At 41.1% G+C, this 18,296-nt stretch overlaps 1 protein-coding gene across 1 annotated transcript in view; it reads right to left on the bottom strand.

Annotated features, from left to right (window-relative positions):
* Positions 1-18,296, bottom strand: part of BMP7 (bone morphogenetic protein 7) — a 56,609-nt gene that overhangs the window by 18,366 nt on the left and 19,947 nt on the right. Inside the window, exon 2 of the mRNA XM_038369711.2 lies at positions 13,032-13,224. Coding sequence (XP_038225639.1) covers positions 13,032-13,224 — 193 coding nt within the window. The remainder of the gene's footprint in view (positions 1-13,031; positions 13,225-18,296) is intronic.

Raw genomic sequence — 18,296 nt, 5'->3', positions numbered from 1 at the left:
ATACCTCACCTGATGCATCCCAAGACCGCATTAGCCTTTTTTCATGGCCATATCACATTGGCGGCTCATAGTCATCCTATGGTCAACCAATACTCCAAGGTCCTTCTCCTCCTCTGTTACTTCTAATTGATGCGTCCCCAGCTTATAACTAAAATTCTTGTTATTAATCCCTAAATACATGACCTTGCACTTTTCACTATTAAATTTCATCCTATTACTATTAGTCCAGTTTACAAGGTCATCCAGATCCTCCTGTATGATATCCCGGTCCTTCTCTAAACTAGCAATACCTCCCAGCTTTGTATCATCCGCAAACTTTATTAGCACACTCCCACTTTTTGTACTGAGGTCAGTAATAAAAAGATTAAATAAGGTTGGACCCAAAACCGATCCCTGAGGAACTCCACTGGTAACCTCCCTTCAGTCTGACAGTTCACCCTTCAGTATGACCAGCTGTAGTCTGCCTTTTAACCAATTTCTTATCCACCTTTCAATTTTCATATTGATCCCCATCTTTGCCAATTTAACTAACAATTCCCCATGTGGTACCGTATCAAACGCCTTACTGAAATCTAGGTAAATTAGATCCACTGCGTTTCCTTTGTCTAAAAAATCTGTTACTTTCTCAAAGAAGGAGATCAGGTTGGTTTGGCACGATCTACCTTTTGTAAAACCATGTTGTAGTTTGTCCGATTTACCATTGACCTCAATGTCCTTACCTACTTTCTCCTTCAAAATTTTTTCCAAGACCTTGCATACTACAGATGTCAAACTAACAGGCCTGTAGTTACCCGGATTACCTTTTTTCCTTTCTTAAAAATAGGAACTATGTTCGCAATTCTCCAGTCATACGGTACAACCCCTGAGTTTACAGATTAATTAAAAATTCTTGCTAATGGGCTTGCAATTTCATGTTCCAATTCCTTTAATATTCTTGGATGAAGATTATCTGGGCCTCCCTCGTCAGGGAGGAGTACAAAAATCGATTTTAAAAGCCCATTAAGTCAACAAAAATGGCTTTGTAGTGTGGACGGATGCAGGGTTAAATCGATTTAACACTGCTAAATTTGACTTAAACTCGTAGACCAAGGCTAAGTCACCAGTCTGAATAATAGAAGTGTCAGTAGTTACTACCTGATAGCTGTTTAGTGGCTTATATGAAATTAATTATCCAGTTCCAGGCCCTGAAGGACAAATGACCACATCACCAAATGCCTATGAAAGGATAATTTCGTATTTCCCCCACAAATGCACAACACTCTTAATTTCTGCATGTGTTAATGTGGAATATTTACAAATGTTGCTGAGGCTCCAACTAATATTGCATGTTATATGTGAGGGAGATCTTATCAGCGGGAGAGAGAAGGAAATTCCTCGTGAAGAGGCAGAGTCTCTTACTTTCAGTGGAAGTGTGTTGCTTATAGGTATTAGGGTGTAGTTCAGATGTATCCCATAACTTTGCATTTCCTTGCTGTTGGGGGGGGGCAAGGGGCGGGGAGGGGAATTGGGAAGATGTCACCTAAAAAACCTTTTGTTCTTTTAAACAATGTTTTTGCTTATGGAAAATCCAGGCTTTAGGCTCCATCCGTACATCACAATCTGACTTGTTGGGGGACTGTGCTACAGAGCTGTTTCTTGCCTGTGTAGAGGGGATCACAATATGTTTAAATCAATTACACAAATGTGAGTCTGCCCTGGGGTGTAAGTAATAACAAAGTTAAGACAAAACATGTTCCATAGGAAACAAAGATGAGAAAACACTACACGTGTGTTCACTTGTGACGTAGGCCAGTATCTGCAAAAAGAAAAGGAGTACTTGTGGCACCTTAGAGACTAACAAATTTATTTGAGCACAAGCTTTCGTGAGCTACAGCTCACTTCATTGGATCTGATTCTAAGGTTCCAGAGGTGCAAGGCTTTTATGTTAACACACCGCATGATTAAACTACGCCTCCTGTCTCCAGCCTATGATTAACAAATGGTTTACTTAATCGAGATTTAGCTTGCTCGATTTTTCTTTTTTGTGGGTTGCAGTTTGACAATAATAGCAATAATAATAAGTTACTGCTGTCCTGCAATCTTATTACTCAGAAAAACCAGCCTTTAAGCTTCCCATGCTGATGTGATGCAATCAGGGTAACTAGACAACATGACGCAGTAAGTGCAGGCGTGAGTCAGTCTGGGAAATTGTATAAAGTACTTGTTTGCCTGTAGTTACAGCAATGTGCAAATAATAGGCCTGGAGGGGAAATCCTCAGTAAGAGAGATCAAAGGGACATGCTGAAGGGAATCATCCTTCCCACACACACTTGGAACACTGAGACCCAAAAAAGGCTTGTGTCAAATATTCTCTGGAGAGGTTCACAGCATAAATGGGTTAGTGCTTTTCATTCTAGCCTGCAACCAATGGAGAAAATTGGGCTGAAGATCTGAATGGTGTTGCAAGCGGAATATCCGGGCTCAAGAGGGCAGAGCTTGTTCCAATTAAAAGAAACCTCTTGTTCTTTTAAAAAAAACCTGCCCTTTAAATAAAATGGCCTGCTTACCAAAGACACACAGCAAAATAAAATCAGAGCAGCAACTAGCAGATGGCAAGCCAAGCTCTTTAAACACAATCGTTAGACAAAGTATATTAAAATACAGAAGCAGTTTCACTCTGCATCACAGCAAGCATTAACAGTTTGCATTCTGAGACACCAATTCTGTGTGCTTCCCAAACTTGCCCTCTTTATAATTCTTTCCTTGGGGGTGGCTTTACTTAACATTCTCCAACCTGAAGTGTTATCACATGATTTAGCATCAGTTCAATGTAACCTCAGCGCCACAGTTCACACATTAAGAGCTGCACAGAGGCAACCATTGGCTGAACATTAAAAGTTTTATCAGTTCTGCAAACCCCAGGAATTATGCTACATATTCTTGAATGCCATCTCCTGAAACCTCGTCTACTAACTATAAACAGATCTAGAACACTCACAATTTTGTGAACTAAGCTTCTATAGTCAGGACTGAAAGAAATTGCTCATGTTCTCTGCACTGCTTGCTACAGCTATGCTTATCTGAGGGTTTCAAAGGACCTTACAAACCACCACCCCTTAAAGATCGGGAAGTAGGATCTGTGCCCCAGTTTATCTTTTTGAAAACTGGGGACAGAGTTAGGGACTAGATTTTTTTTTTATAGGTGCTGAACACCCACAACTCCAAATAAAGTCAATGGAAGTGGCAAGGACATAGCAATTCTAAAACTCAGAGCCTGCAGCTGGCAAGTGGCTAGTGACTTTAGCTACCACTCTGAGGGGTCTAATCTGAGAATCCTTTAAAGAGGCCTAGATCTGAGACAGTGGAAGCTCAGCACTTTCAGAAAATTGGGACATTTTAAGGCATCTCAGGCTGGACATCAGAAAGTTGAGGCATCCAAAATGAGAAAGCGCTCTTGAAAATCTGGCTGCAGGTGACTTGTCCTAAGACCTGGATGGTTTTGCCTGGTAGTCCAGGAAATTCCCTTAGTAGGTCTGTCATTTTCTGGATTTTAGGGCCTGCTTGTGCTGACTACAACACTTGCCTTCCTCCTGCCACATGTTGCTGCAAGAGTGAGGAGCCCTACGTGAGGGACTAGAAGAATAGGTATATGTGGGGCAGGGTAGATGTTGGTGAACAAATGGATGTGGATGTGGGAGGGACTGTAAGTGACCTAGGATGCAGATGGATGGGTAGGTGAGAAATTGAGGGGTACATTAGAAGAGAAAAGAAGAAGAGGGGCAAGAGTGAGATTGGAGGGGAAAGTGAGAGACAAAAATATAGGGAAGTGGGGAGAGAGCACAATGTCAGGATAGAACTCACATGGCTGATGGAGGGAAAGAGGTAACAAAAGGCAGAAAAAATATACCATATTCTATGATCCAATAGAAAAGAAGCAGAAAGTGGAGTGAGAAGACAAGTGTAAGAAAACCAAAGGAAACAAGGAAATTTCATTGTAAATTACTATTAATGAGAAATTCAGTTCCCAATATGGTGCTATTAAATACAATATATGTGAACAATGTTGGATTCTGCTTTCCTTTTGGAATGCTCTTCAAAGTATTTCACCTAAAATTGTAACCAAGATTCCCCCATGCTGGCAAGTAACTTAGGAGGGGATTTTCATAGGCACAAAGGCAACTCCCACCCTTATTATGTTTTGACTGCTCAAAGCTATTGCCAACGCTGCTTGCAACAGGTCATACAGAAAGATAGCAGTGGTGCAGTGAATACACCTCAGAACATGATTCATTCCCATTTTCTAACCACCAGACAATGCATTCTCCCTTTTCCCCAAGCTTTCACATTGCCTTTGATATTGGTTGTCCTCTTCCCCTGCCTTCAACACCTAAACAAACGCAGCAAAGGAATTAGTCTGTTGGGTCACAGGCAACTATCTAAAGATATGTTGTTACCTCTTGGATACATGTCATCAGTATTGTCAATGCCAAGAATTCAAAGATCATGAGACTGGCTTAAAAAATCATGGGTTTTTTTTTTAAATAAAAATAAAAATAGTAAGTTTGGGTTTTTTTCTTCTTTTTTTTTTGAACTTTTAGGGTACACTCAGGACATGTTTTCCAGCTTTTCTCAGCCAGCATGAATGCTAGGAACTTATTTTTAAATAAAATGAAAGCTCATACTGTCATATAATCACTTGGTTCTATGAGCTGGGCCTCTCAGAAAAACACGAATTGTTGAGAGACTCTCAGTGAAACGGTGAGTTAGCAGCACTGCAATAGCAAGGCTGAATAGTATATTAACATCTTACAATTATAGAGTCAAATGCTATAAAATATAGAGATAGACCTAAATTATACTGAATGCTGCCTCTTCCTTTGCCTCCTTTCAACCTCCCCTATGCCTCTCTTTCTTCGTCATTGTTACTTTCAAGATACTTGTTAATGAACACTAATGAGCATTTCCAAATTGAACAAAAGAATGGACAAGAGGAAGAGGGAGCAGGAAGAAAACAAGGAGTGTTGTTAGCTTTCAGTATGATGTGAGGCCAAAGGTGACTGGTGTAACTGGCTGAAATTCGGTCCCTTTGCTGAGCTAGGGGTCCTGACAACTCACCTGAACACCTCCTAACAGTAACAGCCTCCAAGGAAGGGCAAACAAATACTGCTGCACACAGCACCAATAGGTTTTGAGCAGAAGCTGGCTAATCTGAAGAGCACTCGTGATAATACTGTGTGACACCTCTAGTATTACATTTTCCAGTCCTTAACTGATAGTCCAGAGAGTGTCCCACAACAGATATAGTGGCATTTACCACTGCCTTAGAGATAAGCAGGAATTCAAATAATACAAAAACAAAGCCGTGCAATTCTGTAGCATTTTCAGATCACTTCACAAATATGGATCAAGCATTCAATTTCCCTTTAAAACAGGTTGTTAAGCCCATTGTACAAAGGAGGAAATGAGGTATGGGTAAGTTAAATGACTAACTGAAGTTCAGCTGGTGAGTCAGCAACAGAGTCAGGACTGGAACCTCAGTCTCCTGACTTGTGCTCTGCCCACTAGACATGCTACCAAAATTTGTATGCTTAAATGTATCTCCTGAGGCTAGAGAGCTGAGTTGCAAATCACAGCAATATTACAAACAGACCTTTTTTCTGATACTACTTTCTAGCCTTTCTTGGTGTTTCAGCCAGGTAGATTCAGCCTGAGTCAGCAAGGGCAGAAATGCACAAAAATGAAAAAGGTGTGTGGGAGGTGGTGGTTAGCTGTTTTTAACCCAGCTTGCCAAACTTCTTAGTGCCTTCTTAGTGAAAAAGTTCCAAGTAAGATTTCAGCAGGTTCCAATATTATCAGTATACTGCTAAGTGATAGCTCCTTTTGCATTCATGTTTCTGAAAGTGACATGGGTACCACATAAAATCTGGGTTCCAAAAACGCACCTTAAATTTTGGCAGCAGTTATCTTGTGGAGAGGCACAACATATTATCCAGACACATGGTAGGAATAATTTTCAGAGGAGCAGCCGTGTTAGTCTGTATCCGCAAAAAGAAAAGGAGGACTTGTGGCATCTTAGACACTAACAAATTTATTTGAGCATAAGCTTTCGTGAGCTACAGCTCACTTCATCGGATGTACCCTGTAGCTCACGAAAGCTTATGCTCAAATACATTTTTTAGTCTCTAAGGTGCCACAAGTCCGCCTTTTCTTTTTATGGTAGGAATAGTGCAGGGAAAATACTATCTAAAAAGCTGATGTTTAAATGCAGAAGTTGCTGTTCAGCAATGGAGTTTGTGGATCACTTTTCATTAGTGCATCATTTGGCTGGCTAGGAACCTCTATGATACGCAAAATGTTTCCTGCAGCTAGTCAAGTGCTTCTGATGAGCCTTACCTTGCTAAGTGACACCAAGATTTGTCATGGGTTTACAGGCTGCAGCTTCTCACACGGGGTGTTCATAAATAGCGAACCAAATTCAGCAATACTGTCAATGGGCCTCTAAGTGCATTAGTGCACTTACCAGCATGCATAGGTATGGGCAGTTACTCAATCAAAACCCTAAGCATAAATGATGGCTTTTTACATGATCTCAGCAGTTGCACCTAAAACTCTGTCCAGAAGTTGGAGAACACTGCTAGAGAACTGGTGCTCTACAGTAAAACCAACCTCGAATTTCAATGTGGTGCCATCCTCCCACCTGACTTCAGATCCGTTGAGAAATCACACTGGTTACTTTCAAATAGGCCCACTTAGTCTTTGTGAGAGTCAAAGGCTTTAATGGTCAGTGGAGTTACATATTTAAATTCCTTATGCCCTGATGGAAACAGGCTCCATTGAATAGGGTGCCAAGTTGGGGTGGGAGCAAGGTTGGCATATTTTAAAACATAAGCTAAAATATTGTAGATGCATGTCAAACAATGGAAGGCATGAGGCAACCCCTTATTTTTAATGCAAGTCTTTGGGGCTAGTACACTAACTATGAATCTGTTGGAAATGACTGAACAACACGTAACAGCTGCAAAGTGAACATGTCACAACTAAATTTTAATGATCAAAGGTTGTTCACATAGGGTGAAATCCTAGCTTCATTGATATCAACAGCAAAACTGCTACTGACTTCAATATGGCCAAGATTTCTCCCCATAGTGCCAAATCCTGGGTCCCACTGAAACCCAGTTGTGAAACTGGGGCCAGGATTTTCAAAGGTATTTAGGTGCTGAAGACTCAATGGGGATTTTCAAAAGCAACCAAGAAGGTTAGGTGCCTAACTTCCATTGATTTCAATTGGGGTTAGGTGCCTACTTAGTGTAAGTGTTTTTGAAAGTCCCACTAGATGCCTTATCTGCATCTTTCAGCACCTAAGTACCTTTGAAAATGTGGCTGGTGGCCCTTACACTGTATAATGTACTGTATAATGTACTGGGAAGGAGAGCTTTTGGGAAACAGATATTTACTTTAGAAAAAAATTGTTTGCATGGTATCAACATAAATGCAACAAAGTGCAGACTCCCGAATCCATATCCCACTGGAATGTGATCTGCAAACAATATCAGAAGACTTTTTCAAACTGGAGTGCAGGAGGACTCTCCCAGGACTCACCAATGTCTAACAAATGGACTGAGATCCTCCTCTTGAGCCTTATTTGCTGCATCAGTCTTGACCCCAATTTGTTTGGGAGAGTGGCTTTATATGAAAACATTTCCCATTTTAGTATCTATAATAAGCTACCTTCAGTGCCTCTTATCCACTCTTGTGCATTTTACCAGTGCATACTCTCTAGCACTCAGAGATGAAAGGAGTTACTATGTTTTCCTTTGACGGCGACAAAGAACTAGAACTATGCTTGTACAATCAGGGATACCCTGGTTGTAAACTTTAGTTTCCACTACCATTGTTTGTGCAACCAGAAATAGGGACTTTAGATCATGCTGCATGGCATGTTACTTGATCCAATTTCTTGCATTTGCAAAACTCCTTCCCAAGTTCTTAGGTGAGTGAACCATGAAGACCAAATGGGAGTTGGACACGAATCACTGGACACTAAATTATGCCCAAGGAAACTGTGAGACATTGTTATATCAGTCAAAGGGTCAACTGCTTTCACAGTGTTTATGAAATTCAAGACATTGCTTCAGGGTAGTGCCTGATGTTTTGAGACTGAAGAACATTTTATATACTTTTTTAGAGGGAATTGTGCCAACATTGAAACTGCAACTTGCAATGAATTATCAGATTCATAGAGTTTAAGGCCAGAAGGGACCATTACATCATCTAATCTGACCTCCTGTATATCACAGGCCATTAAATTTCACCCAGTTACCTCTGTCTTGAGCCCAATAACTTGTGTTTTACTAAATCATAACTTATGTTTGGCTAAAGCTTAACTTCCAGAAAGGCATCCAGCCTTGATTCAAAGAACATAGCTTGATCTTATTTTCACTGATACGGTTGCTTTATGTACATTATACAGTGTGTGGGTAAATACAGAGCTTCCAATAGTACATTCAAATGTTAATAATATTACTAAGGCCCAGAATTTCAGACATGAGTTTTAGTTTGTGGGTGCAGATATGTTTGGCCAGAAAGAACCGTGCCTTCAATAAAAATACAATAAACTACAAGTACAAATATTACTAATTAGATATCTACCAACCTGTCTGAGCTTACAAAGCAGGTAATTAATTGCTCAGCTACTAGTATTTACCCATGCTAAGGGTGTCCTTAAGCCTCTGACTGCCAGATGCTGGCACAGAATGACAGGGGATGGATCACTCAATAATTGCCCTGTTCTGTTCATTTCCTCTGAAGCACCTGGCACTGGCCACTGTCAGAAGACTGCAGTCAGGGCTAGATGGACCATTGGTCTGACCCATTATGGCCATTCTTCTGGGTTTATCTGCATTGTGGGTGAACAAATACAGGGTGAAAAACTGCATCCATAAAAATGGAGGTTGGAGCATAGCTGAAAACCAAGCCTTTGGCATACATACATTATTCTTCAAAGGAGAAATGTTTATGGGGCCTCAACCCAGATCTTTGGGTAAATCCTGCTTCTGCAGCTGTGGAGGCTCCTTTGATAGTTGAATTGGTATTATTCCACTGTATTAGAAAGGTGACAGGATACTGTAGGCCAGTGGTTCTTAACCTATTTACCATTATGGGCCACATATGAGGCCCACAATATGTTATGTAGGCTGAATCCAATAGTACTTTTATGGCCCTGACAATGTTACATGGGCCGCAGCTCTGTGCTGATTGGGCTGCAAGCGGCCCATGGGCCGCAGGTTGAGAACCACTGCTGTAGGCTATAGATTCTGTATAGTATAGAGGTGAGCTCCTGCGCACTAGTAAACATGAGGCAAGTCATAAGAGGAAGAAGCCTGGAGAATCTGCTGTTAGATGGCCCTTCTCATTCACACTCACATCCTTATGTAATGGTCAAGTTGGCATTATGGAAACTCCAGCAGTACTGGGAGAGCAAAAGGCCAATTCATCTTTGCATTTAACTTTAAAAGGACACTGTACTTGTGCTCTCAGTAAAAGAACCTTTGCGTATATGTCTAGATTTTCTTAGGGTTTTTTATGCTAATTACATGAGACTGGTATAGTCCTCTAACCTGGTTAGAAAAACGGAAACAAACAACCAAGGAAACAAAGTTGTAACAGTGTTTATAAGTCAACACTGGAGAGAGTTTGCTTTCTCTCTCCACCTGCCCAGAGACACAATAACCTGATAGCCTAGACTGTTTATACAGCTTTAATCTGATTGGAGGGTCATAAACAGAGCTGGTTGGAAAATTTTAGCTGAAATATAATTTCAATGCAAAGCAGAGAAAACATTTTCACCAATTTTTTGTGAAAATATTTTTGTTTTCTGGCCATCTCTATCTACTCAAGAAAAGTCAACAGAAATCAGAGTAGCAGCCGTGTTAGTCTGTATTCACAAAAAGAAAAGGAGTACTTGTAGCACCTTAGAGACTGACAGATTTGTTAGTCTCTAAGGTGCCACAAGTACTCCTTTTCTTCTTTCAACAGGAAATTGCTCTCCAGCAGAAACAGACAGTTTAAGATCCACGGCTGCCTATGTCTCAAGTATCCCAAAGATTTTTATGGAGCCCCTGTAAATACTAGCTAAAGAGCCAGATGTTCAGCTAGAAAAACAGATCACACAGCTACCCATGTCAGTCACATGTCCTCCATTCATATTGACTGTGGCTAAAAAATGCTGATCTTGTTGCAACAGGAGATAAAAGAGAAAGTCCAAGCTGCAGATTACCAGCCCTGTGAGCAGCATGAGAAAATAGGGCATGGAATGTAGAATTTCCAGCTCAGATGCATACATGTTCTGTAATTACAAATCTACCTCCAAAAAGATGTACAAACCAGTGCTTTTCAAAACATTTAAAGCTAATTTCCATCCTGTGCTAAGTAGGCGAGTTCTGTTGACTTCCATGGAGATGCACCCACTTTCACCTGGACTGAGTTTAGCCATCGATCATGACCTTTAATCCTCACAAAACCCCTGGAGAGAGTGGGTACCCCACTGTGCCTGCTCATCTTATGTATTGTAGTTTATGTATTACAGTACTGGCATGTGTTAATCACAAGATCATCTTTTCTTCCCAAACTCATCTTCCCTACCTAATGGATTCATATATAGGCAGTGCATCCACTCTCTCACATTCTTCGCTTATAGGAATAAGAATAACTTCTGCAAGGGATGGTTTGCAAGAACCATTGCTCAGTCCAAGTAGCTGCATATGAGTAAATGCATGTACTTGTGAAACATTCCCAATTCACACGGTCATGTCTAGTTACACCCTTCTGCAAAGTTAGTTGCAAAGAACCTTTGGAGATGCCATTCTTCAAATCTTGTGGGACATAGAAGGCTAACCAGAACTGGGGCAATAAACATATCCTCCAACTTCTGCCAGCATACTTTTTGGTTTGTACATTGCAAGTGAGAATTTGAAAGAACTTTTGTGTGTAGAATAAATTTGAAATGAACATTTACTTAGACAGCAAATTTCTTTGTTTAATTTTCCCCTGAATTTTTGACCAGCTGCAATAAATAGTTAAAAAATACAAAGCAAGCATTCTCATTGGACTATTTCTTTTGTTCGTTTTGTTTGAGATCTGTTGTTTGGCTGTGTAATAGTTTTATTTCAGGTACATGTAACGTTATTAGTACATGTTAAGTAGTTGTGGAGAATAACATTCTGATCAATAATTGTGAAGCACTTTATATGCATAACTGAAGGAAGGATTTTGCTACTGTCAATGGGATTCATGTGTAAAAGAGATATGAGCAAATGCATTGAAGTGTTACCGATAAATGGTTTTGAGGTTGTTGATTAATTTGGACTAAAAACAGATGAGGAAATTAAACAAACATGTTCTTGTTCAAGTCTCTTGACAAATTTGTCAGGGAGCATGGCATAAATTAATAATTGCTTAGAATGGATAAAAGAGCTCATTTTCTAGTTTTGCGCACACAAAACTAATCAGTTGATATGAAGAACATGGTGGCATCTGTCTGTTTTTAATTAGGGATCTCAAATGACTCTTGTAATAAAGATCAGTAAATAAGATACCCTATAGGGTTAGAGAGGAAGTATTCAGATGTGGTTTTTGCCACCCCAGAATCCATAAGCAGCCAGAGGAAGAGGGCAGTTCTTTCTAAAATTTTACAGTACTTTGTCTCTGATCCAATTTCTCTCCTCCAGCCTTCCCCTCCCAGTACAGACACATACATGCAGTGCTTCTCTCCCATCTCTGCTTTACTGCTCCAGGGCTAGGGACAGTCCAGTTAAGAACTTCCTTAAGGGGTATGCTGTACTTACATTCTACTGAATGTTCACACTGCAATTAATGTCACCACAGGAAGCTTTGTAACCCCTGAGTAGGTACCACACATGGCAATCAAAGGGTTATCAGAGTACTGAGTGGTGTCAGGCTGTAGACCATTAAGATTGTTGGCATTCAAGCATAATGAATGATCTCTAAACCAAACTACAAAATTATATAAATACATTTTTCCTGAAGCTCTGGCACTTCCAATATCTAAAATGGAACAAACTATACATACTTCCTAAAGGAACCAAATTCTGCTCGTGTTTACCTCACTATATTAATCCAGAGTTACTTTACTTCAGTGAAGTTACTCTGGATTTACACTGGTATTAACTTAGGGTTGCTAGGCATCTGGTTTTTGACCAGAACACCCAGTCGAAAAGGGTCCCTGGTGGCTCCGCTGACCAGGCCATTTAAAGTCCAGTCAGCGGTGCTGCGGGGCTAAGGCAGGCTCCCTGCCTGCCCTAGCTCTGCACAGCTACCCAGAAGCGACCGGCATGTCTGGCTCCTAGGCACAGGGGTGATCAGGGAAGCTCTGCATGCTGCCCAGCGCCAGCTCTACAGCTCCCATTGGCCGTGAACTGCGGCCAATGGGAGCTGCGGGGGCGGGGCGCAGGCAGCATGCACCGTTCAAGCCACCTGGCCTTGCCTTTGACCACAGGGCCGGACATGCTGGCCGCTTCCAGGAGCAGTGCGGAGGCAGGGCAGGTAGGGAGCCTGCCTTAGCCCTGCTGTGCCACCGACCAGGAGCCGCCTGAGGTAAGCGCTGCCCAGTCTAAACCCACACTCCCTACCCCAGGTTGGAACCCCCTCCCGCAACCTAATTCCTTCCCAGACCCTGCACTCCCTTTCACACCTCAACCCCAGCTGGGAGTCCCCTCCTGAACCCTGAACCCTATCCCAGAGCCTGCACCCCCAGCTGGAGCTCTCACCCCGTCCCACACTCCAACCCCCTGGGCCTGCCCAGTGAAAGTGAGTGAGGGTGGGGGAAGAGCAAGCGATGGAAGAAGGGGAGCTGGAGTGAGTGGGTGGGCAAGGCCTTGGGGAAGGGGTGGGGCAGAGGGCAGGGGCAGGGGTGTTCGGTTTTGTACAATTAGAAAGTTGGCAACCCTGTATTAACTAGGAGCAGTAGAACTTAGCCCTGTATTTTCACTGACAGTTATACAATATACTCAGTATGCTCTTTTTCAGTCACTCACCTTCCTGGGTGCTCCTGTAGTACCTGGTAGACACTTATCTGGAATGTTTCATTATCAAACCGTTCTCGGATGTAATCCTTATATATCCTGAACTCGGCAGCAGTCACTGCTTCCCCCTCTGGGATTCTGGAGAGATCAAACCTGAACTCCCGATGGTGATAGCGCTGATGATGGAACTCTCTGTCATGCTCCACTGAAACAGAAAAACAGCTTATTAGCCAGCTTTTGTTTAGTTTCTCTACCAAGTAGCTTGCAATTAGCTCCAACAGAAGAAGGCATGAATATTTGACTACCTCACTGCATTCTGCTGTTAATTTCTTACTAGTTTTAGCACATGTGGAATATGAAACGAGTGATTGCTGAAACAATTGTCATCAGGCAGTGCATTGAGTGATGCTGACTTTTGACTTGTAATGATTTTTGGCAGAGCTCTGCTCGATAACTCTTTCTGGGCATTTGCCACTAGCAATGTACAAACTGCAGTGTGAAGGATCTAAAATTGAAGGGTGGGATTTTTCAGAAGCACTGACTCTTGAAACAATGGGAGCAGAGTGAGACCAACACTAAGTGCTTCTGGAAATCCCAGCAGAAGATGTTCTAGTTCTTACGACCTTTCTCATGCTAGTACCCAATGTTCTGTGCCAGTGGAATTTGTTGCAGAACCAGTGAAGTTACTGAATTGTGTTCCACAATGTCTTAAGTTTTCATTTGTAATCAATTCTAGCCCATAAAGGCTGTGACAAAAAAACCTTCAATTTGAGTGCCTTCCTAAGTCTGCAAATTGACACCAGCTTTGAGATGTGTAAAGTATCAAATTCATTATCAGGGTGTTAACTCTGAAATATAAAGATTTCAAGCTTCTCCCCCAACAAGGCTTTTAAGTCACCTCCATCTCGGCCAGCAAGAGGGAGGAAAAGAGGAGACCTAGCCCCATCCCTGTGTTAAAACCTCTGCTTCTGGAGTGCCAATAATGCAAATCACCTCCCAACCTTTCTGGATGTTAAATGCCCCCATTTCACGCTGCTTTACTGTCAAAACTTCTAGCTTCCTTGCAGCAGCTCTTACATTGCAATTATGGGTTTTTAATGTGTGGCACATTGCAGACTGAATATGTGAAGGCAGCATAAAGTGAATTTAATTTCAAAATGTGTGCAGTGTGCCTATTTTATCATTAATTTCCACAATTAGTGCATTAAAAGTCTTTTTTTTTTTTTTTACTGTACTCGGGGCTGCTGAAGAACTTGCCACTAGAGAATAAAGCAGGAGCCTTTCTGCAGAACTTAGGTCCAACTTGGTACAGAGTACACAGGACCACAGCTAATATTCCCTTACACTGTACACTGTGTCTGATATAGCAATAGTAATGGCAAATGTTTATAGTATGGTAATATCTAGAGGTTCTGACAGAGAGAAGGGCTCCATTGTGCTAGGCACTGTACAAACAGTAAGAGGCAGTCTGTATTCTGAAGAATTTACATCTAAATAGACAACGGAAGGTTGGGGAAACAGGCACAAGGAGATGAAGTGACTTGCCAAAGGTCATGGAGCATGTCAGTGGGAGACCTGAGATTAGAACCAGGGTCTCCTAGGTATTAGTCCAGTGCTCTGTCCAGTAGACCTCACTGCTTCTAAATGCACAACTCAGGTAATTTAAGTTTAAGATTTTCTTGGCAACAATGGTCTTTTCTATGGACCCGATTCTCTTCGGACAGCAGTTTTTGCACTGATGTAAATCTACTGACTTCAACTGAGTTATGCCTGATTTACACCAAGTGAGAGATCCAATCATCAGTGTATAAAGTGCTATTTACATTTACAGTGCTATATTGTACATATGTTCTATAATATTACAGTTACTGATGAAGCACCAGTGAGGCACTCCCTTGCAGTGGAATGGATTGTGGATAGTCTTGTGGAATCAAATAGTAAATCCAACCACATCCACAGAAGTGAGTCCAATACTATTTTACAGTTGGCTTTACATTCCTCTTCAACTGATACATTATATCTACTAACAATTTGTGGTTCTCAGTTTACTGCTGTATGGTAGCCTTTAAGGGACACACCATTACAGTTGACAGTAATAATTGGGGTTCATCTTAGTGCAGGCTTTTATGTATCTACCCCTCACTCCCTCTAACCTCTCCAAGACAGAGCAATCAATTTCAGTAAATGCTTTAGCATGTTGGGCATTCTAAGCATGCACTGAATGAACACAATTATTGCTCTAAAACCACTCGTTCTAATCCTAACTCTGCTGCTGACGCCCAATGTAGCCTTGTATAGGTCACTTCGTCTCCCTATATCTGAACACGGAGTGTGGTGTGAGAATTTATTAATAATCTAAAACTCTTTGAAGATGAAAAGTGCCACATGAGTGCTAAGTACAAGATTATTAAAAATGCCTTGTCTGGTTTACTCAAAACTATTCCCAACAAAATAAAGTTCACTGTTAAACTGACAGAGTATAATTTCAGACCCAAAGGAATTTGTTTGTGCATAAATTATAAGGGAGTAAAAAAAAAAAAAAGAGAAAGAGAGAGAGATGTTAGAACAGAATGGATCCTGTACCCACAACTATTGAGTCACTGATATTATATGGGGTGTTTTTAATTTTATTTCTGGATAAGCTCACTGGTAGTAGGTTGTCTTTCAGAAAGTTCCAACAGCAGGATATACAGATATACCTACTTCCAAAAACACTTATGCATGAATTTTCAAAGGAAGATGCAATGGGTGTTTTTAAAGTATGAATATGCATGTGTGATGGCCACCATCTTAGCCAACACTTCATAGAGTGAACGGAGAGTCTGGATCCGAAAGCATTGGCCTCTACAACCTGAGCTAAGGCGCCGGGCCCTGTAGCTAGGGGCTATAACAAACAACTATCCTCTGTGAATTGGGCTTGGAGGGTCAGAGTGATCTCACACACAGTGAGCAGCGGGCTACTTATTTTCTCTGTCCAGAACAAGCTTGTCCTGAATGTTTGAGGCACATAGTTGTTCAAAGCCTGGGACATCTCGTGCCCTACATTCGGGTGCAAAAATGGCTGTTTGATGCCTGACTCACTGGGTACATATGAAAAGGAAAATTCTTATGATTGCAACTAAAGCACACATTGTTGAGTCCTATGATAATTAAATCCCACTACTATGAAAAAATCAATGGCCTCGAGTCACGAAGTTAAGATCCCCAAACTTTGAACTTTCCCAGACTTTGGAGATGTTTGGATATAGGGTTTTGGTTTGGGCCATCTCTAGTGTTAAGAGAAACATTCCTATGGCTATATAGTCATTAAAATCATGAAAATATGTGGATATGTAACTGAAGAAAGAATCCCAAGAAACCCTTCAACTCAGTGTTTGTTTTCCCTCTTTTTCTTTGCACTCTGGATGTATTTGCTCACCCAGAAGTAACAAATCCTTTCAGAACTCATTTATGAGAAACACTGACCCTGAATCAACATCTGCTAGATGACTGCAGTAAATCTTATTACATAATTAAACACCAAAATCTATGCTAAAATAATGCTAAGGGTTTGACCTTGTTCTCATAAGAGCAAGATACTTCATAATGAAGGCTGAAATCCTATCCTTAATTCATGGTGCTATGCTTTGATATTTGTGCACATATGATACAGTATAGAAGATCACAGGTTTCAGAGTAGCAGCCGTGTTAGTCTGTATTCGCAAAAAGAAAAGGAGTACTTGTGGCACCTTAGAGACTAACAAATTTATTAGAGCATAAGCTTTCGTGAGCTACAGCTCACTTCATCGGATCAAGCTGTAGCTCACGAAAGCTTATGCTCTAATAAATTTGTTAGTCTCTAAGGTGCCACAAGTACTCCTTTTCTTTATAGAAGATCAGGCACTGTTTGTTAGACCCCAGCAATACCTTAAGCACAACAGCATGAGATGAGCAGGGGAGTTTTGAATTTCCTATTTTTGGTGGGTGTTAGTTAGACCTTTGACAATACTGCAATATGGCTGTTTCTGATTAATTGCCTGAGAAGTGTTAGCTAGAGGTATTTTCAAGAAAAGGAAAGAAAAAATGGTCTGATTCTATTTGAAAGGTGTTCACTGTTACAGTGAGACAATAGAATTGTTATAGTTCTTTGCATGTGACTGTAGTTTCTCTCTTAGGCCCATAAAATGTCAGTGATCCCTGCTGACACAATGGACCATCATGAGAATCTTTGAGGCATTCTGAGGGATTTAATCTAAGGGGTTCATGAGCCATTATATTTCAGTGACTCTCTTGGAAGTCATGGTGGCCTACCTTGTCTATTGAAATTTGTGGGATATATAATTAATGAAATACAGGCTTTCACCTACAGATTTAGAGTTCACATTCATCCGAGGTCAGTAGTTAGTGAAAATCATTACTATCCCAAAGATGTTTAGCTGATGCTCTCAGTCCACTTCCTAATAGACAAGTGCTCAATCGTAACCATTGCCCCTTTGTTGGAAACCTCAGCAGAGACACAGATGATGGGATTACCATGACATATGGCAGGGCAATATGAGAGGAAGCTGGCATTGCCACTCTCCCTGCTGCACCCTGCTCTGGGTCAAATAGAGGACATAAAATAAGAAGAGGACACAACTCATATAAAAATAAATGGGAGAATGTACCCTAGTAACTATCTGCCTTTAAAAAAGAAAACCATCCAGTAAAATTGTGTATGAAAGTATGCATTACATTCAGGTAACTGCATATACAAATGCAACCCTCTCTCCATTTGCATGTGCATTTCTCAGTTTATGTAAAATGTGTGTGCAAATGAGATGTTTGGTTAAAATAGGCTCAAAATCCACTCATCCAGAGTAAGTTGAATGGTGGGCTAAGAAGAACCCCATAACCTTTATTGTAATTGCTTCAAGAGAACATGTGTTGCAGTTCATTGAGGCAACATTAGGTGATGATCTTCTAGCATCCTTTACTCCTTTGACATGTGCCTTTGTCTGAGTGGGAAAGGAGAGGCTGAGGAACAGATGAAATCCTAGCACCAATGAGCTAAGGAGCAGTGGGTCATGACAGAAGGAGCAGGACACCAGTGGAGTGTTTGCGGAGGGGGAACAGAACAGAACAGCAAACTTAGTTGTCATGGTAGCAGGTAAACACGGGGGTTCCAGGGGCATGATTTCAGAAAAATTTGAGGGCAAAGGGGAGTGGCAAAATTGTGTCAGCATATCAAACATTATTGTGATTATATTATATTCTGCAATGTCTGGGGGTAAAAAGTGGAGCATATGAAAAGTTGGG

The sequence above is a fragment of the Dermochelys coriacea genome, chromosome 13 (genome assembly GCF_009764565.3).
Source record: "Dermochelys coriacea isolate rDerCor1 chromosome 13, rDerCor1.pri.v4, whole genome shotgun sequence".
NCBI lineage: Eukaryota > Metazoa > Chordata > Testudines > Dermochelyidae > Dermochelys > Dermochelys coriacea.
Note: the sequence above shows the minus strand (reverse complement) of the source record. Positions and strands in the feature narration are given on the sequence as shown.